Source organism: Callionymus lyra, chromosome 2 (genome assembly GCF_982586985.1).
Source record: "Callionymus lyra chromosome 2, fCalLyr1.hap1.1, whole genome shotgun sequence".
In the NCBI taxonomy this organism is placed as follows: Eukaryota; Metazoa; Chordata; class Actinopteri; order Syngnathiformes; family Callionymidae; genus Callionymus; species Callionymus lyra.
In genome coordinates this window covers 20,600,169-20,624,861 of record NC_141819.1, presented here as the reverse complement: position 1 = coordinate 20,624,861, position 24,693 = coordinate 20,600,169, and the positions used below count along the sequence as shown (strand labels likewise).

At 41.6% G+C, this 24,693-nt stretch overlaps 2 protein-coding genes across 2 annotated transcripts; both read right to left on the bottom strand.

Moving 5' to 3' along the window:
* Window positions 1-1,933: 1,933 nt before the first annotated feature.
* grnb (granulin b) lies at window positions 1,934-11,795 on the bottom strand. The gene is made up of 17 exons (XM_087784029.1): window positions 11,664-11,795; window positions 11,462-11,523; window positions 10,284-10,424; window positions 9,933-10,073; window positions 9,193-9,306; window positions 8,661-8,802; window positions 7,457-7,566; window positions 6,236-6,365; window positions 5,730-5,821; window positions 5,497-5,632; window positions 5,051-5,148; window positions 4,748-4,981; window positions 4,356-4,589; window positions 4,028-4,291; window positions 2,807-3,040; window positions 2,510-2,743; window positions 1,934-2,386 (listed from the first exon to the last, which is right to left on the bottom strand). Exons 2-17 carry the CDS (start codon window positions 11,462-11,464, stop codon window positions 2,255-2,257), a joined length of 2,439 nt encoding a protein of 812 aa, XP_087640155.1. The 5' UTR covers window positions 11,465-11,523; window positions 11,664-11,795; the 3' UTR covers window positions 1,934-2,254.
* Window positions 11,796-11,957: 162 nt separating this feature from the next.
* LOC148085904 (protein FAM171A2-like) lies at window positions 11,958-20,098 on the bottom strand. Its single transcript, XM_087784028.1, has 7 exons — window positions 19,879-20,098; window positions 17,452-17,679; window positions 17,288-17,380; window positions 16,828-17,166; window positions 16,628-16,741; window positions 16,437-16,563; window positions 11,958-16,368 (listed from the first exon to the last, which is right to left on the bottom strand). Exons 1-7 carry the CDS (start codon window positions 19,967-19,969, stop codon window positions 14,940-14,942), a joined length of 2,421 nt encoding a protein of 806 aa, XP_087640154.1. The 5' UTR covers window positions 19,970-20,098; the 3' UTR covers window positions 11,958-14,939.
* Window positions 20,099-24,693: the final 4,595 nt, after the last annotated feature.

Here is a 24,693-nt window from a genome sequence, read left to right as displayed (position 1 = left end):
GGGGGTGTGGGGGGTGTAGGGTGTGGGCGCTTGTTTTTCCTGCTACAAGTTTTTCTGGTCTGGAATGAAAGTTCTCAAGCATCTGGTAATGTATTCTGCACCCGGGGGCCAAAATTGAGGCCCCTGGGCGCCTAACAATCACTACATGAGTATGTGTGTGTGTGGGGGGGGGGGGATGATTAACATGCCCCCCCCCCCCCCCACACACACACACACACCCTCGCCTACAGACTTCCAGGACCCTCTGGTTAAATATTTGAAAGATTCCGCCGGTGGAGGAGGCGAAAATAAAAGCCGTATTTCACCGAGTAAATAAGTCCGACACCCCTTGAACGCCTCACACACCCCTCTGAGCCGCCGGTTTAAAGAGCCAACACTGTCTCCTGGTCGCCATGGTGACCCGCACACACCGTGGAGGCCTCCAGGGACCTTTTGTGCTCGCGGGGGGACACAAGAGCGAGGAAGAGGAAGAGGATGATGGTGACATCACTGCTGGTGAAGACTCAACTGGATGATGAAGATGATGATGATGAAGATGATGGTGGTGGTGATGGTGAGGTGCAGACTGGGGGGGTGGTGGGGGGGGTGAGGAAGGTCCGGGTCTGAATGGGGCATTGTGGGGGGACGACAGTGGGCACAGTGGGCAGGAACACACGGAACACTAACTCACACATCGTGCCAGAGAGTCTGAAAACACCCACAGTGGACGACAATGGCAAACTTCATCGCTCCACTTGGCCCCTTGTGAACACACACACACACACACACACACACACACACACACACACACACAGAGAGTGTGACCCACGCACACGCACGGGCGCGCGGACAGAGACTAAAATTCCTTCACTGTGACTGGCTGCAGATGGCAAGTGTGCACGCGGGCGGGCACGACCTCCACAACTTGCACTTAAGTGAACGGTGGGAAATCTTGGTGACGTCACCGCGTGTCTTAATTCAAACGTCCCCAACAAGTGGATCAGAACCGAGTCGAGCTTCAGGCGGAACCAGCTCACATCTCAGCCCTCTGCCGCCCTCCGCCGGTCAGTATTGGTAACTACAACGTTCGGTAAAAAGGATTTACAGAAACGTTTTATATTCTGATTTCATTTTTTGAATCAATGATTCTTGAATGAACTAAAGACAAGCCAGCGTAAAAATGGGAAATAAACTTATTTAGTAATTTAGTATTTTAGCCGAGTCAGTTTCGGACATTTGAACAATTATATTCAGACAAACTTTGTAATCTGATTTATTTGTGATTTACTTTTATTGTTTAATCTTTAATCGTTTAAATCAGTTCAATGGTATCGAGGGAAAACAAATATTGAGTAAGTCGCTGACAGATCAGATCCTCCGTTGCGATTTATATGCACTAAAAAGATATTTAGGAAAATCAGTATTAATCTTCCCACCATCCGTCCAAATACAGATCGTCTTATTCTTATTGTGAGGTGGCATTTTTTTAGTAGTCAATTCACATTTACCATCTGCTTAAATTTTAAGAAACATACATACATACATGGATAAGTAAGATAGATAAACTTAAAAATCATATACACATATATATATATATATATCTATATATACACACACACAAACATTTCTAAATATACTTTTTTTCCTTCTCGTTAGAAATGTAACCAGGTGTTTAAAGATGGATTGTCTACTCTAAAAAATGAAACCTGACACACATATACATAAATATATACGTTTAGTTAAATCTATGAAATATCAATAAAAGTATAGTTATTAAATCAATATTATATAAACCACAGCACTTCAAATATTAAGTATAAAGATTTTGAATACATTTAAATGGTGATTTTGGAGAGTTCTGATCCAACAAAAAAGGCCTTATTTTCCTAGAATGACCGTCTCAACCATATTTCTCACCATTATTAGAGCAAATAAATTTTTAAAACATTGAACATCCTTTTAAGCCTCGGTTTATTTATTTATTCATTCAAAGTTTCATTAGATCACAACAGAAGAAGAAAATCAACACAAAGAAAAGTCTCCATTTTGGGACGTCTTAGAAGAAAGAGACATTCAGGGTCAAGTACCAGTAAATCACGTCATGGACCTAAATCCTCACAGCTCACAGCTACATTGAAACATCTCCAAACATCTTTCCCCTCTCATGTGACTGAGGCAGACTCAAACAAAAAAAATGGTTCCTGTAATATCCTACCATCCTTCAAGCATGTGCAAAATCCAATACATGTTTGGAGAGTATGAAGTGGTGTTAGAGTTACAAGTTTGATTTTCTGTCCTGGAACCAAGAGTCCCAGCTGTGACGACTCAGCTGGCGGCAGCTTCCTGAGTCCATGTCACACGCGAACCCAGCCGGACAGCAGCTGCCAGAGTTTGCACAGCAGACGGCCTGGACAGAAACACGGGTGAGATCTCAGGTCATGAGAAGATACATTCAAACAGCACTGTTGTCTTGATAGCTCGATAAATGAATGTTGTTTTTAAGATCAAGAGTAGAAAAAAATAAAAGTACCTTCGGGGAGGGGCAGCACTTCCAATCCGAGTCTGAGATCTGACAGCAAGTCTCCTGCAGGGGGCAGCGGAAGTTCCCAGAGGGGTCGCAGGATGTGTCCTGGTTGGTCAGAACTTTGGTCATGGCGAGCGTCTGGACCCCCTCCTGGTACATCTTCTTCTCACAGGTCCCGCTCTCCATGTCGCAGGTGTATCCCTGCGGGCAGCAGTGCAGGTGGTCCGTGCAGCAGATGGCCTGAGGACCAGAACACGGCCGGTCATCCTCCACTCAAGTCCACCGAGAAGATGTGCGCCTCACCTTCACGAGCGGGCAGCAGCCCCACTCCCCCGTGGGCAGCATGCAGCAGGTGGTTCCCGGAGCACAGGTGCTCTGGTCCTCGCACTTCACGTCCGAAGGGTCGTCGCTGTGCTTCAGGGCCGCGACTTTGGTGAACCAGGGGATGGTGTGCGGACCCCTGGAGCAGGACGAGCGATGAGGGAGGCAGGAGTGATCGCGAGGACAGCAGTGGTTTCCGTCCTCACAGCAGACGGCCTGAAGACACACGGAGCAGATCGTCACTCCTTCTGTGCTCCAGACTCACAGAATCTTCTTCAGTCGTCACGTCATCAGAGACTAGTGTTAGCAGTTCAACTTCTTTTATGGAATTATATCAGAGCCATCAAGATATTGAATTCTTGAATTTAACCTTTTTAAAAGTTGGTACTTTACATGAATATATGTTTAGAGTATTTAACTACATTTTAAAATAATTAAATTAAAATAGTCACCAATACAATTTCCACTTGAATAAAGCAAGTATTTAATTAAATTATTTATTTATTCAAAAGGTTGAATCAGTTGTTTTTCTAAATAACTGAATTAACAAACTTGAATCTTTTACAAAATTAATTAATATTTTATACACATAAAGCTTGATATTCCATACCCAATATTAAAAAAAAAAAGAACATTTTTAATTGTAGCCTTTGAAATTCATTTAAAAACTTTGGTATAATAGTTCAGTACTTGGTATTGTCTGGTGACTATTATATCAACATGTTTTATATTTAATTTAAATGTCTACAAATTTAAAAAAAGAAAAAAAACAAAAACTTTTGAATTTAATATCAAACTCTTAGTAAAAAAAATGCATTTACTTTAAAAATATATTTTTTAAATGTAACTATTAAAAAATATATATATATTTATACATATATATAATATATACAAATGATTGAATTTGTTTGATTAATTTAAACAAAATCAAACTTTTAAAATATAAATTATTTTATTCCATTATTTTAAATAAATCGTGTAATTCTTATAGAAAACAAAAAATAAAATATTTAAAATATTAAATTAAACCACTTGATATTCTGATAGCACTGATATACTTTACATAAGGATATATTTATTCTATGAGGGGCAGTCAAGGTAGAAAAAGCAGTCCCAGAAACATTTCTGAATGTCCAGTACAGTTTTGACTCCAGGATATTCAGCCAACATCATCAACCATCATGACCTTCCTGACGGCCGTACCTGTGGCAGTGGGCAGCAGCCCCAGTTCTGAGTCCTCTCCATGAAGCAGCAGGTGGTTTCCTTCGGGCAGCTGGTTCGTCCGTCACACATGTTCCGGGGCGAGTCGGCGGCCCTGACGACCACCAAGTCGGAGACCTTCCTCAGCCCGGGCGCCTTGCGGACCCACGGGAAGGTCACCTCCCCGTGTTTGTCGCAGGTTCGCTGCTCCATGTTGCACGTGTAGCCTTTGGGGCAGCAGTGGTCGCCGTCGCTGCAGCACACGGCCTGACCCGAGACACACGAGTGAGCATCACGTCATGAGGAACATCTGATGACGTCACCCACTGACCTGACTCAGGGGGCAACACGCCCACTCCCCGGAAGCCCCCCTGCAGCAGGTGGTTCCTCCTTGACACCGGGTCTGCTCGTCACAGTCCTGGTTCGGCTCGACGGTCAGGCCGTCAAACTTAGTGGCCCAGACTGTAGACTCGGCCAGACCTGCCGGGTCGTCACACGTCTGGGCTTCCAGGTTACAGACGGTTCCTTCAGGACAGCAGTGGAGGTGGTCTTCACAGCAGACGGCCTGAAGAGCACCAGAGTTATACATACGTAATATAAAGATATTGTTTGATATTCTGATATAATAGATAATAGTTATATCAAACAATTGATTATCTTTGATGCAAACTCAAATCCATATGTTGATGTCAAAATATAATTTGTTTTAAGATACTCTTCTACCTTTATGAGGGGGCAGCAGGCCCAGCCTCCGGTCAAGGACCTGCAGCAGGTGGACCTCCCTGGACAGGAAGTGGTTTCGTCACACGCGCTGCTTTCGTCCGACCAAGAGTCTGCTGGCGTGCGAGCGAGCAGCGGGATGATCGGCGCTCCGGAGGTGCTGTCGCAGGTCGAGGTGGCCAGGTTGCACGAGGACCCCGGTGGACAGCAGTGGAGCTGGTCTTCACAGGAGACCGCCTGCACGGACAGAGCGGGTCATGTGATGGGGAAAATGTCTGAGGTCACGCGAGGTCGAGGTGAGGTTACCTGAGCAATGGGGCAGCAGGACCAATCCTCATCAGGGGTTTGGCAGCAGGTGTGTCCGTCGCTGCAGAACATCCAGGGGTCACAGAGAATAATGGCCACTGCGGAATATTGAGTATTAGCAACGAGACATTCTTTAACTTATAGCATAAAACTGAACTTAAAGTTGGAATAATTTCCTCTCTTTCTGACAAAAGTTTTCCAGATGAGATCAGGAGTGAATGTTCAACAGTGATCAAATGTATGGAAGTAGATCTTACAGTATTGTACAGTATTTGTGTTATTTCCTTTGATCTATGCTCTTTATGTTTGCACTTTATTAACCCTTTGCACTTGTTGTTTTTATTTGCAATTTCCCGAAGGAAAGACCAGGAACTGGAAACAGGAAACGAGCTAGTAGTGGCGTGGAAGCGAAAGAGAGGAAAGAGTCTAGTCAAGCGTTCGTTCACCGTCAGTCAGTAGAAGACTCATGGGGGTCCCGGACTGGGACACGGTCACCGGGTTGGGGGACAGACAGGCGCCGCGGGCCAAGTCGCACTGTGTTCCCGCCGGACAGCAGTGGATGAGATCTGAACAACACACAGCCTGCAACACAAGCGGAGGCTTCGCTTTAGACAAATGTGTATTCGTGAATTCTCTTAAGAGAAAAATTAAGATTTGGGGGATTTTTTCCCCAACTTACCTCCCGCATCGGGCAGCAGCCATACGTCTGGTCCGGCATCTCGCAGCAGGTGCCCTCATTAGAGCACGACGTCTTTTTGTCGGGACATAACCCTACAAGACGCACGGAGAAGATCAAATGTTCAACATCTATTTTTAAAATCTTTATTAATGGCACAGAAAGCCAAGATATTAGTACTAAACTCCACTTTGTCAAAGTGACCTTGACCCTACTGCACTTTGTAAGCCAAACTGTTGATGGAAGAAAGACCAAGGATCAGACTTGTATCATCAAACTTGTACTTCCTGTTAGGGAAGTTTTGGTAAATATACATTTTGTTCGGCTAACTTTGTGTGTGACTTTCATACGCAAACATATTTTTATAATTTCTTCCACTGCTGCACCCTTTAAATTAAATTAAAGATGATATTCTCAAAGCAGCATCCGCCAAACGACCTTAAAATGTGACAGTTTTACTGGAGAGTTCTTATCAACATGATGGGCAACATGTGAAAACCGTAGCTCACCGTTGCTGGACGGCGCCGGGATCTTCTTCAACATGGGCACGTGAGAGTCTCCAGACCTGCACAGCAGAGCCTCCAGGTCACAGCGGGTGTCGTTGGGGCAGCAGTGCTGGTGATCGCTGCAGCAGACGGCCTGTGGGTTTTCAAACGGGGAGATGTGGAATGGTAAGGAAGCTACACCGAGATGGAGACGAAGAAACATTAACTCCATGTACACCAGGGGCTGCATTGAATGAAGTGAAACTGAACGGAGACATCACACCAAAACTCGTTCACAGGTTTAAAATAAAAGGAATCTTTAACAATTGCATTTTCAATTCTCTGGTTAATGATGGTGGAGGACTCGTATGTCTCAAGGGCTAACAAGTCAGACTTTAAACATGATGGTTCACCGTTAAATAATTTATGTTGCTTTTATAGCCTTGTCGCAATAAACATGTAATCATGCTTGCTGCGGCTCACAATGAGCTGGAAGGAATGTGACCAGTTAGAGTTTCTTTTCTCGTTTCTCAAGCAATGACAGTTGGTGCATTAAGATACAGTGACCTCACCAAGATATGCGAGTCTCCCCGTGCAGGCGGTTATGCTGCTCACCGACTCATACAGAAGCTGTTTTTTGCTGGCTGCGTCCAGCAACAAATGAACAAACTGTTTGTATTTAAGTGTGTCTTGCTCTGAGTTTTCGAATAAAAAGGCAAGCCCAAGACCTTCAGTGGTTTGGGACGAGCCGTAAGAAGCGCCTCCACTCCTTGCAGGCACACCATCACAACCACATTTAAATCTTAATCATTTCAACAATTAAAAAACATCTGAATCCAGTCTGCATGTGCTGTGTCAGCAATCTTTACCCAACAACATCATAAAAAGAGTAAAGAAGTTTTTGAAGATTGAATGCGTATCTTGTCTTATAATTGTAGCCATGAATCGTATTTAGAACCACCGCCAAACAAAAGACACAGGTTTCATTATTTACTTTTGTATAGTGTAATACATAATCTCACAGATGCAAAATTAACCTCAAAATAGGAACCCGAGAGATCTGATGTATTTTGGTTCTTATGGAAAATGTTACCGTGCGGTCGAGTCATCCATGTGCATCATCTCAATTGGCAATATGCTAGTGGATCGCAGCCTTCATCGTACCTTGCTCTTCTAACTGTCATCGGTCACGGGTGTTTTTGGGAAGGAAGACTTTGTTGGATTCATCAGAGAAGTTGGACTTACTTCAGGGTAGGGACAACAGCCGTAGTCTCCAGTGGTGAGAAGACAGCATGTGGACAGGGCTGGACAGCTGCTGTCATGACCGGGACACATGATGGAACCATCAACTGAAACTGGGAACAGAAACACATCCACAGATTCATCATCTTTACCAGCATCTATGTAAAGCAAAAAAGCATATCTGCCTGGAGCCTGGATCCTGTGGAGGAAGTGTCTGGGAGGAGGATACAGAGCAAGCTGGCCTCCATGAGGAAGAACTTGTCTCACCCTCTCCAGCACACACTGAGGGCATTGAGGAGCTCCATCAGTAACAGGATGCTCCACCCAGGTGTGTGAGGGAGAGGTACCGCAGGTCCTTCCTCCCTGCTGCCATCAGACTCCACAACAAGAACCCACCAAGATAATTATTTAACTGCACCTTTCTTGTTATTTTTGTAAATATGATTGTGTATATAATATAGTGCAGATTTATTTTCTATTCTATTTAGATTTTTTCTTTTCTTTTTAATATTTTATTTCTGGGTGTTTTATTTTTTGGTATATTGCTGTTGTTAAACCGAATTTCCCCTCGCGGGACAATAAAAGGATTCTGATTCTGATAGTGATGGAGAATATAATATATAATATATGATATATGAATCCTGATAACAACTTGAGACTCTACAGTGAACTCTACTGATAATTTCTTATATATTCATCTTTGTCCACTTTGTTCTGCTGTCAAAGTATTTTCCCAAAGAATAAATAAAGTTCTATCAATCTATCTATCGTTGTCTTTTGAGTAATGTTCTTAAAATGATTCAAATGGTAGACATTTTATTTTAACTTGAACTCTCCCAGGTTGGATCGTTCCATTAATGCAGCTCGATAAATAAACAAGCAACCAAAACAAAATGTTAGTTTTTTTTGTGTCATACTCAAACACTTTCCAGACATTTCAGATTCATAATCTGGACTCTGTAAACGGTGAAATTGTACTTTTATTTAGGATGATGTTGTTTTTTCATGTTTATTGGTACACATACCAAAGCAAATTCCTAATTGATGGAACCTTCCACTAACAATGGCAATAAAAATGATTCTGGTTCTGATTCTAAGGGTGACCTGGAGAGAAACGCTGTCCGTTATCTGGACTTTTATCAGCCAAGACGCGAAGTTCTACCAAGTATTCTCTACCTGTACCTTCCCGTAAACACTCATCACTCACCTTGGTTTTTTCTTCTGCTCTTGGCCGGGAACTTCTTCAACATGGGTACAGATTCTTGATTGGCTTGCTCGCACTTCAGGTGCTCCAAGTCACATGTCGTTCCCTCCGGACAACAGTGCTGTTTGTCGTCGCAGCAGACGGCCTGGAAGAACCAAACAAGGGAAGATGCGTCAGAAAAACATTGCCTTGTAAACAAGTCCATTGCTTAAGTGAGGAGGAGCAAGATAATAAATGTCTCTTCAGTTCACCCGTGTCAGTTTCACAAGATATTTTTAGGCAAACAATAGCGGGAATAAAGGGATAAAGCGGTAGAAAATGAATAGAATAAACGTTTGAGATCTCCCAGCTTCTTGTCATTGACTTCTCACACGTTCACACAAAACATTTCAGTAAGATGCGCTGCTGTGTTCTTGATCTGAGGACGATGTGACTGGAATACAACAACCCATTTCAGAAGATTGAATTGTACCGGGCCTATCATCCACCTTCCCGAACCAGAACCCTGCCCTCGTGTGCACTTGAGCGTACTGACCCTGACTAGTGGGCAGCAGCCATATGATTCGTCAGGAAGCTGGCAGCAGGTGCTGTCGTCCGGACACTCGTACTCCTTGTCGGCACAAGTGACGGCCTTCACTCCCTCGCTCAGCTGTGAGGAGATCAGGAGCGGAATGTTAACATCAACAAACAGAAACTGGCTAATTCAAACCCACAAAATAATTTGACTGGTTTGACTTTCACTCCGTGCGTCGCATAAAGGATGTTATAATGATTTATCAAACTGGAAGTCAACAATATACATCCAGTATAGGCAAATGGCCGCCCTATTTGTTAACACTTTTTATAGACAAATGCTCTACTAAGAGTCCCTCACCCAAGAACCTTTTCTTCAGACATTTTTGTTTTGTTTTTGCTTTTTCCCCCCGATTTAGACCAATTCATAAACATGTAAATGTGTCCTTATTTTATCACAGATCTTGACTGATTGCACTGATCTTCTTAAGCCAAAACAATAACATTCGAGTCTTCAAATTTATCAGTAGTTTGGAATTTCTACCCATTATCTTCATGACTATTTATTTAATTATTAAAATTTTAAATGTATAACCACAACATGTCCTTTTTGTTCCTCAGACAACAAATAAGAAGAAGTTTGACCCGTCAACGGTAAAAGTCGACTCAGCTTGGACTTTATGACATTGGTTTGCTTCGATAAGGAGCCACTTGAGATAACATTCAAGGTAAATACAATCTGTAAGAGTTCATATGCAGTACCTCTGGGACCAGTTGGACCTGCTTGGCAGGAATACGATGAACCCATGGTAAGGACACACTTTTGTTAACACAGAGCTCACGATCAAGATCACAGATTGTTCCCTCGTAGCAACAATGAAGATGATCTGAGCAGCACTCGGCCTGGACACAAAATGTTTTCAAAGTTGTTCACTGGTTTTCCTGAATCTGTAACAGTTGTACTTTGACGATATGTAGAATTATACACAGTAAAATACAATGACATAAATTCACAGGTCGTCTTCGGACAGGTATATTCAGACTCAGGACAAATAAACACACCTGTGGCGAGGGAACGGGGGGAAAAAACTATCAAATGAATGGAATACTCACGCGGGACAGAGGGCAACAGGCGTAAACTCCCTCCGAGTTTATACAGCAAGTGTCTCTGTCCTCACACATGCCTCCGTCTGGGCAGATGAGTGCTGAACTCAGGCCCAACACAGCCAGACCGAGGATCCACACGTAGGACGTCTGAACGGAGAAGAACATCGTACAATAAGAATGACACGACAAAGCGACTGAGCTCCTTTAGCGAGAGGTTGATAATAATAATTGCACTGCAGAGACATCCAAACCAGTTTGACTTGAGTACCAGCTTTAAAAAAAAAAAATCATGTCCCCTTTGTGACAAGCCAACTGCCATTCTACAAGATTCAATATACGTAGTATGACTAAAACAAAAATAATGCGTCAATGAAGCAGTGCTGAAGCTTCCCTGTAAGATAGCACGGACAGGAGAGACCAAAGATCCATTAAATTGTATCTCATGTATCTTTTTGATACGATGCAGGAGTTCAAAAAATTGTTTGATCGAGTGAAGCACAATCATCTTAACTGTTTGAGAAAAGCATTTTTTAACAGTGAATATATTTTAATACTTTTAATCGCACAACAACACAACATGATGGGTGAAGAAAGTTATTTATGGTTTTAAATAGAATTATGGCAGGTTGTAAAATTATTTAGTTTATTTATTTAAAATAACTTCTGTTTAGGTAACCTCAGAGCTCAGATGGAACACAGAGATATCACGTAGGATGCTAATAAAAGTTTACAATGTCTCTGGAACTATAGGTTGCACTTTTGCTGAAAGTCTTTCAGAAATCAAGATTCTCTATTTTAAAAGGAAAGTCTTAAGAGCGGTTTGAACCTAAAAACAAACATGCATGGTTATTTAAAACTGTATAACAGATAGGAACCACACAATAGAATGTTGAAGAAACTGCTATCCTAGAGAATGAGGATGTTTGCTGAGCTGATGTTTACTTTCAGATGTCCGAGGTGAGATTTATCAGAGTGAAATAAAATACTGCTGAATTCTAAATACAAAAATATGACTTAAATAAACAGCCAATTCAGAAATTTAGGTTGAATTATGTATTATACATTTGTATTTATAGACAATGAACAGTAAACAGTGTACAAGTATCAACGCATTACATAAATACATAAGGTTTGCTGCATTTTTATTTCTAAAAAAAAAAGCTGCACAATAGAAGTTACTTCACCATTGTTTTGTGGAGAGAAGCGTTTCAGAGCCAGGCTGCGTTGTTCATGCTTTTCTCAAAACCTGTGGACAAAACAAAACAAATAAAAAAATAGCCGTATCACGACAGAGAATCATGCTAGGTGGCTAACAAACAAGCTAGCGTGATGGAGCGACACAAAGTCTCTTTACTGTCAATATTAAACACATGTATGACAGCCTACCTTGATGATTTATTCGGACACACGATTCATTCGCGTCAACCGTATTAAGTTCCAGAATAATGTGGACTAGATTGGACCAGAAATACTACATATTTTGACCACAGTGATCACATGACTCTCTCATGACCGCAGACTTCTTAAAGAGACAGAACACGTCTGTCAGCTGTTATAGGTCGTTATTAAAAAATAATAAATAAAAAAAATAACAATATATTTTTACGTGCTATGTATAACACTTGTTTTGTTTTTCATTTTTTATGAAATAAGAGGGATGAAAACAAAAACAATGACCACTTTAAGGAGAACATTTTAATTCCATTTCAGGTGCTGTACAGAAAAATGTCAATTTACATTTAACAAACAACTGACAATGAGGGAAGTGACACACAGGTCGACGAAAGGCCCCTTTACGTCTTCAGAGTTCATAAAAGTCACTGGTTAAAGAAAACGAGTGAGGGAAGCCACACTTCCACAGCTGGTCAGTTGAGTCACACAAACAGCAGCGGACATGACACTTCAGCAGGATCAGACACTGTTTTCCATTTTTTTTCTTCTTCTGGATCAAGTCACAGGCTGTTACTCGAGGGCGAGAGACATGGCGAATGGACAGCAAGCAGATGACGATTTGAGGAACAGACCGCTTTCGTCAAAATTTTTGAAATATTTTGCAATCAATGTCATTTTCAAGTGCTGACACAGATGCATAATTCTCAACTGGCCCAACCTGTTTGTTTTGTGCTTTTAGAAGGTTTACATTTGAGGACATATGTTTAGGATCCAAATACAATCATTACATTTTTTTGGCAGTAACACTATTAGGACACATCATTATAACCTGGACCAGTTGAGAATGTACAATTCTTGGTGATGTTCACTGGGGTTTCCTTTGGGTTTCCACCAGGGCGGCGATATGACTTACAGCAGAAAGCAAGTTGTTGGGTGTTTTTTTTTGTTGTAAACATTTACGACCGGAAGTGAATTTTGTGGATTCAGTGTCTTGATAATTTGGCGACACATCCCAACAATTCTGTCAAAACATCCTCAATCTTTTAAAGTCGTTGGCTACTCTACATTTTACATGCACATCGCTCACGCGTAAAATCTCATAGTTTAACGTACAATATACAAGTTTGGTGAAAAAGAGAGAAAAAATTACAAATATAAACAAGTGGGCGAGAGTAGTAGTTTGGCCGACATGCTTGCAGCAGTGACACGTTGTTACCAATGCAGTGTGTGCTTCTCAAGTGTCACACTGTGTTAAGGTGGCTGCATGTTTACACGGGACATCCATGCCTATCACTAGATCCTGTGTGAAGAAGGCACTTGTAGGAAAGAAGTGGTCCAGGCCCAGTCCAGGTCGTCACCGTTTATCTCAGTGCACTACTAACTTCAAGTACGATGGTTTGTTTAAGTATGGCATTTAACCAAAATTCTTGGCATTACACTCAAATAAGAAAAACCTAAAGACCTCAGTGGGGGTTCGTACGTCTTATTTCATACATTCGAGTATGCATGCAATCTTTCTACCGTGTCCGATGGAGTCTATTTACATGGCAGAAATGACACAAGTCCACAACAACAATCTAAAAAATGGCATGAACTTGGGTTTGGCAGATTAACATCAGATGACGTCTAAAGAATTCATGAGACATACCTCTACATAAGAGCTGAACAGGTTTGGATAGTCTTTCCTGTTAAATATTCAGATCAGCTCTATGGGAGGCTTAACATTTGGAGGGCTTTGTTTGTGGTAGAGCAGACCAGTGAAAACCTACAATGCTATCATCTTAAACAGTCAGTTGTTCTCTCTGAAGTAAGCATGGCCTCCTCCTAAAAAGTCATACCGTAACAGTCAGTCTAGGCTTGCTTTCTACGATATTACCTTCAAGTCTGAAAGAACCTAACCCAGTGATATATATCTGAAATTGAAGTTATTTCAAATATAGAAGAAGGCGGCTGTTCCCGAATTTTTACAAGTGGGTCATTGTCTTAGTAGGAAGTCCAACCATCTAATCTTGTCCACACAATATAATTCATAAGACGGGCTGAAACTGACATGTCACAAGAAATTGCCGTTGAGGTGCCAGGAGGACTGATGAACAGGCAAGTTACATGGGTGGTACATTTTAAACAATGTAACAGCTTCCATCACAGATTCACATCAAAAATCCCACTCTTTTGGACAGAAAACCAGTGTTCAGCAACTTTACCAACAATCGTTGTTCCTCCCTGTAGAGCACGGCCTGTTTGTTTAGCTGGAAGGAGTCACATGATAGCTAAACTTTGACCTACTGATGAAACTTATAAGTAATAGTGTACAGTGGTTTTCTTACTCAATCCGCAGGCTGCCTCATCATGGTAAACACAGTTTAACATTTGGACAAGGTTTACTGTCTGTCAAGAGCTTAGAGAGGCTACAGATGTTAATCTGGTACAGCCGAGGAAGCAAGATAACCAGACTAGCCCATTATAGTTAGACTCACATAGTAACTGACCTCAACTGGAGCACCTTTTAAAATTGCCAGATGCTGATTCAGCTTGATTGTCACCTAAGTTAACATCTATGTAGTCAAGTTATTTTGCAAGTTTCAACAATCTTTTTCGTATTGATTGTTCAGAATGTACACAAGAAAATCTTTGCCGGTATTCCAGTGTTGCAACAAATACAGAGTCGATTATATGAATTCTGTTGACTGCGAAGGTAGTCCTCATCTTTTGAACCCTAATCTTCAGCGAGTTATGGATCTGATTGCACTTCATGCTCAACCCACTGTAGGAAAACATTTTTAACTTCACAATTTTCACATCACTCTTGAAAGAAAATGTTAAACTGAACTCAGATTTCCCTAAATGCAGTTCATGTAAAAAGGTTCTTCAACAGTAAAGGGCTCCACTGAGCAAAATTAAAGAAAAATAAAACAATTTAGACAAACTTTTACTAGAGAGGAACGGTTAAGTCCACATTACAGCTCTAACACCCTTCTTCTTAGGATCAAGTTTCTACTCTTAAGTGCTTTAAAATTTGCTCAGTCACATGGCTATTTCCTGTACAGAAAACGGCTCAGAAGGTGGTTCAGTGTTGACAAGGCTCACAATTTACTGGGAAGGTTTCCATGTGTTATGTCTTTGTGGAAATCTGTGGGAATTACAGGTGTTTACACACACCAGGAACACAACTGGGAATGGACCAGTGATGTAGGCTTGTGCTTCTTGTGTGGATTAACCATTTTTTATATTCCCTGTTGAGGAAGGTCCAGTGTTCTCAGTGGAGGGTTCCTATTTTCTTGGGTGGAACACCATGAGTGGCCTGTCCTCGATCTTCTGCCACGGGCTCTTCTTATTCCCATCTTTGTCTTCAGAATCATCCTCCGGACTGGTCATGGAGTCGCGACGGTTCTCACTGTTGCTGCTGCGGCTGCTGTTCACACGACTGCGTCCTTTCCTCGGGATGGTTGAACCCCGTGAGGACGTACCTTCATCCAGGAGAGGGGTAAGGGAGTTCTCTTCCGGTGACACCGGGCGTCCCTCACTGCTGCTTGGGTCGCTGTGGTCTGGGTACGCAAGCTTGGAATACGTTTTCCCACCAGTGTTTGCAATGCCATGCGTCTTTCTTCCTCCGGTCCCCCACCGTTCATCTTTAACCTTCTTGCCAACTCCAGATTTGCGCTCATGGGCCTCCAGTGGGGGCTCCAGATTGATTTCTCGGTGGGCACTGTTCGGGCCACTTGCAAATCCAACTCCAAATCCTCTTTCACCACTGAGGTCATTAGCCACGTCGATGTACGAGTGGCGCACGTGGGCATTTGCACGTCCGTCCAGGGAGATGAACCAAGCTCTTGGATTTTGCTTGACTCCCAGCTCCAGTAGCTTCTTCTCAGTGAGGGCCTGCAACTCTCCATTCATCTGAGCCATGGTGGAATCGTTAAAGAGCACAGGGATAGTAACAGCCCCACCGGGTGAATCAGATGCCCAGCTTTGTTCCTCTGAGTCATCCCCTTGTTGCTGACCCTGTTTCTGGGAGTGGTGGTGATGATGCTGCTGGCTACCACCCATCTGGCCATCTTTTTCCTGGTCCTTTTGGTCCTTGCCGTCGTTATTGGCAAACTCAGAAGGAAGGCGCATGTAATGTGCAGGAATGACCAAAGTTGGTACCATACTGCGGTACATGTTTTCCTTCATCTGATCAATGGAACTGCAGAAGATGATTTGACCCGGCTGGGTGTTTAGGGAAGTGGGCCGGGCTAGACTGTCTGCTGCCGATGCGGAATACTCTGGAGGTTTGTCCGACTGGCTTGGTACGTAGCCCTGGAATCGAGGAGGTGACGGGGGGTCAGAAGCGTAGCCGCGGTTGTCATTGGCATTGTGGCTGCGGTTATAGTCATCATGGAGCAGAGGATTGTCCAGGTTGTTGGTCTCTGTTGCTCTTGTCACCTTCATTGGGAAACTCTCGCCGCGCTGTGAACCATTTTTCCCCTTGGCATGTCGAAGCTTGTGAGCTGGAACGTGCTTGGTCAGGTCTTCTCTTGAACTTTGGTAATCCCGAGAAGGGGATAGATCAGATTTTTCATTCGACGGGCCGGACTCAGCATGGCCGCCGCAGATCAGATTGAGGCGTGACATGGATGTGCCCTGGTCTCTTTTGGCACCATTTAGATTGGAGGAGTGAGGTTTGCCCTGTTGGCGACGAGGTTTCAAGCATTTTCGCCTAAAAGAGAAAGCGATAGAATTGTTATCTCAAAGGCTAATACGGCTTAAAAACTACAAATGTCACACCTGCAGTAGTAGAGAAGCACACAGAGCAGGATCAGAACCAGCAACGCCAACGAGCCCAAGATACATAGCAGGAAGAGAGTGTGGTAGGTGGTAATGTCTCTCAGGCCCGGATGACCCAGACTGAATCCTACAAGACGGGAAAACATTATTGCTAATCCTCATCCCACACATTCAACAATGTGTGTTCATACCTGAAGAGGTCGGAAAAGCAGCCAACCAGTAACCCATCTGAGGAACAACGACGTTCCACACGTACTGTGATCCTTCTTTTTGTATGTAGCCGGTCCCATTTCTTACCCAAAGTCCTGGAAAACATTCAGAGAGACATCTGTGAGGTTCCACATAAAGAGGAAGTACCGAAATCTACACTTTCACTGGGGTGTTCACTCACCAGTTTTTGTCTCATAAAGCCAGGCAGGAACGCTCGTTGCCATGTGGTTCCGAGTGTCCGATGGAAGTGGAACCGAAACATGGATAGAATCGGAGACCTGGATGGCACTGCCATCTTTGTCATACAGCTGAACACTGACCACTGCCAACGCAGTCAGATCTGTCCATCCAGTCTCAGCTCCTGAGCTGTTGGTCTCTTTTCCCAGCAGAATTGGGAAACCCCCAATCTCATACTGACTCCGAGCCGTGGTCAGTACCGCTGAAAGTGCGGTGTAGTTGGAGCTGGGCGGCAGCTGCAGAGACTTTCTCTGGAGCTGCACCATCGGCTGGTTCCTACCACCTGTAAGAAACACCCAGAACATTGTTGTATAGAACAACATGCTTCAAAACAAAGGCTTACGAAAGACAGAGGAGAAGCAAATTTAGCGGCTTTATAATAGTTTTACTATAAATCTGCTTACCTGGAGAACCAGCCAGCACCTGCAGGACGTCATCGTACAGAATGAGAGTTCCGGGCCTCTGGGCCAGCAGGTACAGACTCACAGCAGCGTACACTGAACAAGAGATGAACGCTTAACAAATGTCACCACAAAAAAAACAACTATTTTCTGTCTGACGGACTCACGGGGAACTCGACCCGACTGCCATGGCACCGAGTTGGTGACATAGTCCTGCTTGGAGGCGGCGATGATGACCCAGGAGCCGGTGTGGTAGAGGAAGCTTACCCTTAGGACACCATCGCTTCCTGCCGTTCCCGATGCCAAGACAGTTTGATTCCCGTGCACTTGAACAAGAGCATTTGGGAGCAGAGATAGATTGCTGCTGTCGAAGACTTGAACTTTGATTTGCACCTCTGGGAGACCAAAGAGAGAGAAACGTTAGACCATAACAAAGCCTCTCCAACCTTCTCTGCTTTTTTGAATGGGTGTCGCATGAGTAATTTCAATGGCATTGACAGGAAGGATCCTGTTACTGGACTTCAAACACTTGGTCACATGACCTGGCACCCCTTGAGGATGACATCACCACAGACAAACCTGGCAGACGAGGATTTTGTCCGTCGCCAAGTATTTCCGCCTCTTGCTCCCACCACTCACCAGCGGAACATTTTGTTTCTGATCCAGCGGGGATATGGGTCACACTGGAGATGTAACCATGGATACGGAGCGAGTCTCCCAAAGCAGGCCGGTTGTGTTTCCTCCTGAATCCATTCAGGATCTGGAATGTGTGTTGGATTCAGTGTGTGTGTGTGTGTGTGAAACCCGAACCATTAGGGGCATTAGCATAATTGATGCGATGAAAGAATCTTTGTATATGTGTGTTTGTAAAGAGCCATCCTCAATCTGGCCTCCACACTTGAAACTTTGGTCGCACTGGCACAAACACTGTGTCACATCAAGACGTGTCTTTCACTCTCTTGTTCACCAGTGTGAGTGGATCCCAGAGCCTTTAGTGCCGTGTGAATCTCAGGGAACACACAGTTGTTTTTTTGATAAACAAACAATCGAATCCACATACATTCAAATTTTGATTTGTCCGTGTACGGCTGATTTTGGAATATTCTTGTCAGCACATTTGTGTACTTGGCAATATTACTGGACAGTTGGTTGTGTGGTGGCTTCACAGGGAGGAAGTCCCTGGTACAGTTCCAGCCCTGTGCTCTCACAGAGTTTCCTTTCCTATATATTTCACATTCATAGTACCATAGCAGCATATTGACATACTTGCATTTACCTGTGCCATAAGAACACAAAAACATGTGAATGATTTCAATTTAAAAGTATCTGGATCAGTTATCGATTGGTAAGTGATATCTATTATGTCTCGCTTCTGCAGTTTTATCTGGATTTACAAACATTTTGAAGGTACGTTCAATCAGGTAGTAACTACTGTGGGTGTCATTGTACTAACAGACAGAAAAGAAAACATGAAATGCCTAAAAGCACTGTTTTTGTCCATACAAAATCAGAGCTATTTATGTTAGAACTTAAGTGGTTATTATCAAGAAAACATAAAAAAGTCTAGATATGAGTTCTTGAATTAAACTGTTGTGATATATTTTTCTCATTATCATTTTATTCATCTATTAAGGGAATCATTAGGTGAACCAGACAATTAAATACAAATTAAATACTCATCAAATCGAAAGAAGACGTCATGATTCTTGAATCTTAAGTCTTTGTTTTGGATTCATTTGATTGTACCCTGTATTGTGAAAAAAGTGTCCTTGGCAGAGGTATGTAGTGTTCTATTGCTCATATAGTGCCCATAGTAGTTTCTGTCATTCGTGTTTTTATATGAGTTTTTACGTCTTATTAAATATGGACGAATGTTCTGCGAGATTCTTCTGCTGCATCTAATGTAATGTAACAAGAAATGTGTAAAATAATTAAAAATATACAACGCTTATGCACCGAAGAACTGATGGTAAACATAATATTATGTTAAATTCAAACATTAAAAAGTGTAATATAACCAAGTTTGAATGTTTTCCATCAATCATTCAGGGGGATTCATGGGTCTGTAACCGTCGGGACCCACCCAAGCGTGTCTAAGATGCTTCCTGCATGAATAATAAACTGAAATTATGTAATAAGTCTGGAGATAAACAATCATTTCAACATTTTTATTGAGAATCCAACGGTGCTTTGATAGATATGTATATATATATGTGTAATAAACGGATGCTCGGTTATCTCATGTATTTCTGTCGATATGTTATGATCACATGAGGGTTGTGGCCCAGATCCACGAGCAGATCTGGAGAAGAAGAAGAAGGCCTGCTCCTACCCTGCACATCTACACAACATCTGGGCGAGTCTCGACCACCAGCGTGGCCCAGAACCTCAGTCCAGATGTGGTGCTTTTTAAACCATAATAATCCACATTTATCATCACGACAGCGACATGATGGTCTGTCCAGGACTCGGATGACCGCAGCGAGTCACACTTCTGAACCCAAAACACGCGAAAACATCGAACGCTTTTGTCGACAAAAAGCCATACAAGAACCACTCCCACCCCAGTCCCGGTGCTGCAGGGTCCAGCTTACCGAACTGCTCTGGCAGGGACTTGGACAGAACCTCCGGGAGCGCCAGAGTCCAGATGAGCAGCAGCAAACGAGAGGTCCGGGAGGCCCGCATCCTGAAGCCTACATCCCTAGTCCCGAGTCGACGAGTCCATGTCGGTTCCGGAGGCCGGAGGTGGGTCCAGACGGCGCTAGCTGAAGATGCTGCAGCTTCAAAGGCTTGTTTTCATTGTCTGGCGAGGAGAGGGCGACAACGCCCCCGCCTGGTCGCATCCGGTACTGCATCTACACCGCTGTGAGAGAATTCCAATCGTTTCTTTTCCGGATTTCAAATTATAATGAGAATGATGAAAAAAAAAAAAATAATACTAATAATAATTTAAAAACAAACTAAAATTAAGAACAAGATATTTTTCCAATGCAACATCAAGTTCAACTTCAAGTTAATTTATTGTAAATTATAAGTATAATATAATACCATGAAGTAGACAGTTAAAAAGACATTAAATAAGACTAAAAAATATTTTAAAAAATGTTTAAAAAAAACAACAATACTTAAATAATTAATAACAGAATATCAAGAAAATTAACAAAGTTAAGGCACAGGTTATGCAGTTTCGGTCAAACAACAACAACAACAACATTTGACAAGCAGGAACTTTTAGTAAATAAAAAAAACAATAAGAAATAGGATGACTAAAAACTAAATAGAGGATCTTTGTTTTATTCATGATGGACCAAAACCACAGATAACACTTTGAGGTGAATTTGTGTTTATAACAAAAAATATAGAGCTTTTAAATTGTAGCAATCGGAGTATTTAGCATTTCTTTAATGATAGTTTTAATGGTAGATGTTAAATTATTTTAAGGGAATGCACAAACACATAATAATAATAATGAATAATAATGACACAAACAGATGAATATAAATAAAAAAGGAAAACCTAAAAAGAAACAATGACAATACATTAATCAACCTGAAATATAGATCAAATATATCAAGGAAAAAACATTGTTATAGTCATACAATCATTTATAATAATACAACATTTATAAGGTTTAATGGGTGAACATTTCCCTGAGACCCTGACGTCCCAGATTATACATGCTGCATTTGATGATCCAGTGACCTCTGCACGACCTCTCTACACATCACGTCCCCCATCATGTGAAGGCAGTAATTCATCCTGAACATACACTCGGTTGCGTTGGTCATGTGACACATTAATCTGGAGGATTGATCAAATCAGAAGTCGACATGAGAACAATCTCCTCTATAGATTACAGATAACCATTAAAGACACAAATATTTTCTTGTACTTACACATTTAATCCCATTTTTCATTAAGCCAGTGGGGGGAGAAGTGTGGAGGAAAATTACAAACGCTCGTAGATCAGAAGTCTTTGATTCTTTATGAATCTGCGTGTCAGCAGCGATGTCAAGACACTCCACCACAGCAGAGTAATTACAAGTGTAAGTCTTGTACCCCTGATTCTCATCTTGTCACCCAGACATTTTCAAAATTGCTCCTTTGTGTCCCACTGAGGCGGCAGAAAGAAGAGGAGGAAGGAAGAAAAGAAAATTGTGTTTGCTCCAATTCCGGCTCAGGAAATAGAAAGTGTCGCTTTCACCGAACAACAAAAGCCGCTGTCGTCTCAATAGATCCTCTGTGGATCTTCTTCCTCCTGAGTCTCGACATTTATTTTGGGTGTAAAATATTTTCAACTCAACAATTAATAACAGCTGCTGTTGTGTGGAAATTTATATTGGGGACAAAAACTGAAGTGAGCTGGTTTATCTGTCTTTTGATTGTTTTTTAACTTAAATATTTGGTTTATTACAGTCAGCATGCCAGATGAAACAAGATATTTTGTTATTAAGTCCTAGTTTTATCTGTATTGGATCAAGTTTTCATGAGGAAAATCCAGAAAATTGAGAAGTTGATCCCGACATAGTTTAGAAGAATGTCATCTTGGCCAGTTTAAGCATATGAGTCACTTCCATTGTAAGAGGAACATTTTCAATTGTGAGGGAAAACTTGAATTACTTAAAATAAATCCTTTCATTAATGTAACAATAATAATAATAATTGATGAAAATAATAATCCCCATTTTATAATTCAGGGGAAAGGTTTTCTCAGACACACACGTAACATATTTATATATTTCAGTTACAAAAGCCAACGAAAAAGCCATTACATTTTGAGAACATGGTTTTATTTTGTGTTTATGCAGTTTATAATTCCAAATATAATCTGTACAAATGTGTGCAACTTTCATCCAATAAAAAAAGGTGGAAAAAAAAGCTTTGCATTAATGAGCTAATTCTCTCACGGATCACTGAACTAATCTAACTGGCGTATGAAGCCATCCAAAGATGAGCAAAGGTCACTTAGAAACAGTGTTTTTATTATATCTCTGCCAAGTTTAAGATGAAATGTTCTAGTCTCTCCACTGCTGTTTTCATGGAAATCATGAGTGATACAAACAAACCGGTCCATGAGACACAACTGCTGCTCACAGACCTCTCCTCCCCTCCCTCGTACAAAAGAGCGCTGATTGGACCCGACAGGCGGCGGTTCTGAACTGTGAACTTGAACCTGTAAAGTCCGACCTTTCAGCCAGTTACTGAAGCGGCGAGAGAAGAGATGTTCAGTTCAGCTCAGCAAATCTGGAGTGCAGACACTGACTTATCATTTATTTATGTGGATATTTAAAGACCTTTCCTTCTATATAACTGTCAATTACAACTAGAGGTGGATGTTTAGTTCATATAATGCATTTACAGGAAACAAAACACACAAATATAACAACACGTGATAGTGTTTAAATTAATATTTTGTGAAGTTTGAAGGCTCTATGTGTGTGTGGATAAATACGTCTTCATCAATAAGTGTTTCGATATCAACTTATTGGTAATACCTGCATTATTACAGCGGTGTGTGATTCTAATTACATGAAAAAAAACAATAAATTAATAACTTTCTAATTGACTGAAATGCATTTTCATGAACAATCCTTAATTCAAGTGTACATTTATGAAGACATGAAAGACTGAAACAGAGCATTACTGTCTGGTTATGTCTGTGGAATGTTCTTGTCATGTGGCTCCTCATATCCTTCTGCACTCTAATGTCATTTAGCAGCGTCTCCCACTGGAAAAGTCGCTTGATGGAGTTATTATAAAAAACCTATTAGTCACACACAAATCTCCCGCTGAGTCCGTGATTCATCCATCAGTCGGAGCAATAACAGTTTTATTATATTTCTTGTGACCACGAGTTCCTCTTGGGACTCCTTGTGTTTACGCCACGATCACACAAAGAGCAGTTACAGAACAAATTACCTTCGGAAACTCGTCCCTTGGGAAACTTCTAAAAGAAGCTCAGGGGTTTATTTTATGAAGGAAGGACTCGATAATATTCATAACATAGCATTTATCAATTTAGGATTCATGACCAGATGGTACCAGGTATTCTTTATTCTCCACTACAGGTGGTGTAGTAATCTGGAAATCCCAAAACTGATATTGTATTTTGTGTTTAACGTTTTGTGCATTAAAGTGTGGTTTCACAATGGATTTGGAACAAATTGTCCAATTTAATGTCTTTTTTTTCAACAATCTGTCTGAATGTTTGTGTAGTTTATTTAAAATATGTTCCATATTATCTATATGATCAAATCCATATGAATTACAACAGTTTGAAACGCTTGGTTTAGAGGTTTTTCTGAGGAGATCTCAGGGATTATGAACAGGTAAATCAGCAACATATGAGCCACCAACCAGGGAGTGATGATGGCACATGGCAACCAGCAGGTGGTGTTTCACTCATGCAGATAAAGAGCAGGAGACCTGTTCACTGCCAGAACACATAACGCCCTCATAAGTGTCGCCATTGTTCCTGACTCTCCAAAGGTTCTACCCTAATGTTTGACGTCCTAGAAAAAAAAGGCCTCTAGGATGAACCCAGATGTTGGTCGTTAAAGATGATGGACAGCTCCGGGCGTGAGACCAAAGCTTGACCAAATGTTGAAGCAAATATTGCCAATCCTTGATTAGGAATGACAAGGATGTTTTGTGTCTCCTTGCTCAGTGTTGGACCACTTCAAGCCGTGATCCCTTGATCCGTCGGACCCTGCAGTTGTGTGGGAAAAATACTGCGTGACAAACAAGAAGCCTTTGATAGAAGCAACCAGTGTTTCTCCCATCGTTCCTATTTTTGTTTTCTCGCTCAGAAATGTGTTTGTGATTTGGGTCAGCTTTTCTCTCCTTGTTCGCGACAACCCAGCCAGAACTCTAGGTTGGTCTTATTGGAAGCGAGACTTTATTTTTGTTTGCGTTAGGATACGTTGACAGTAGCAGCACACTTTTTATATAAAAAAAAAAAGATATTTGAACATTTTTATATCACAATCCTGATGACCATTTTTAAATTGATGCAATGTTCTCGTTCAAAGCAGCATTATGTAAGATTTAACATTTTAAAAAGATCTCTGTCTCTAACGGTGTCAAAACGAGTTAAATAACAATATTGTGGACTAATCTTTTCAATTAGTTTTCTATATACAATCATTAGTTCAAGATAAAGGCAGTAGGGTCACATGACACACACACTCTCCAGGCAAGCGGGTGAGGATCATAGTTTAACTGTGTATCGTTCTTCATTGTTAAAGCACGTTTTGACCCTGGTCTAGAAAGGTGCTTTACAAATAAATATGACTTACTTACTTGCTAGAGAGTTCTATTGTGAGTAATGCCTGTTTAATTTATACAAAAAGTGGACCAAATACTGTCAAAATGTAGTGTTGCTTGAATTATTTTGAGTACATATATTT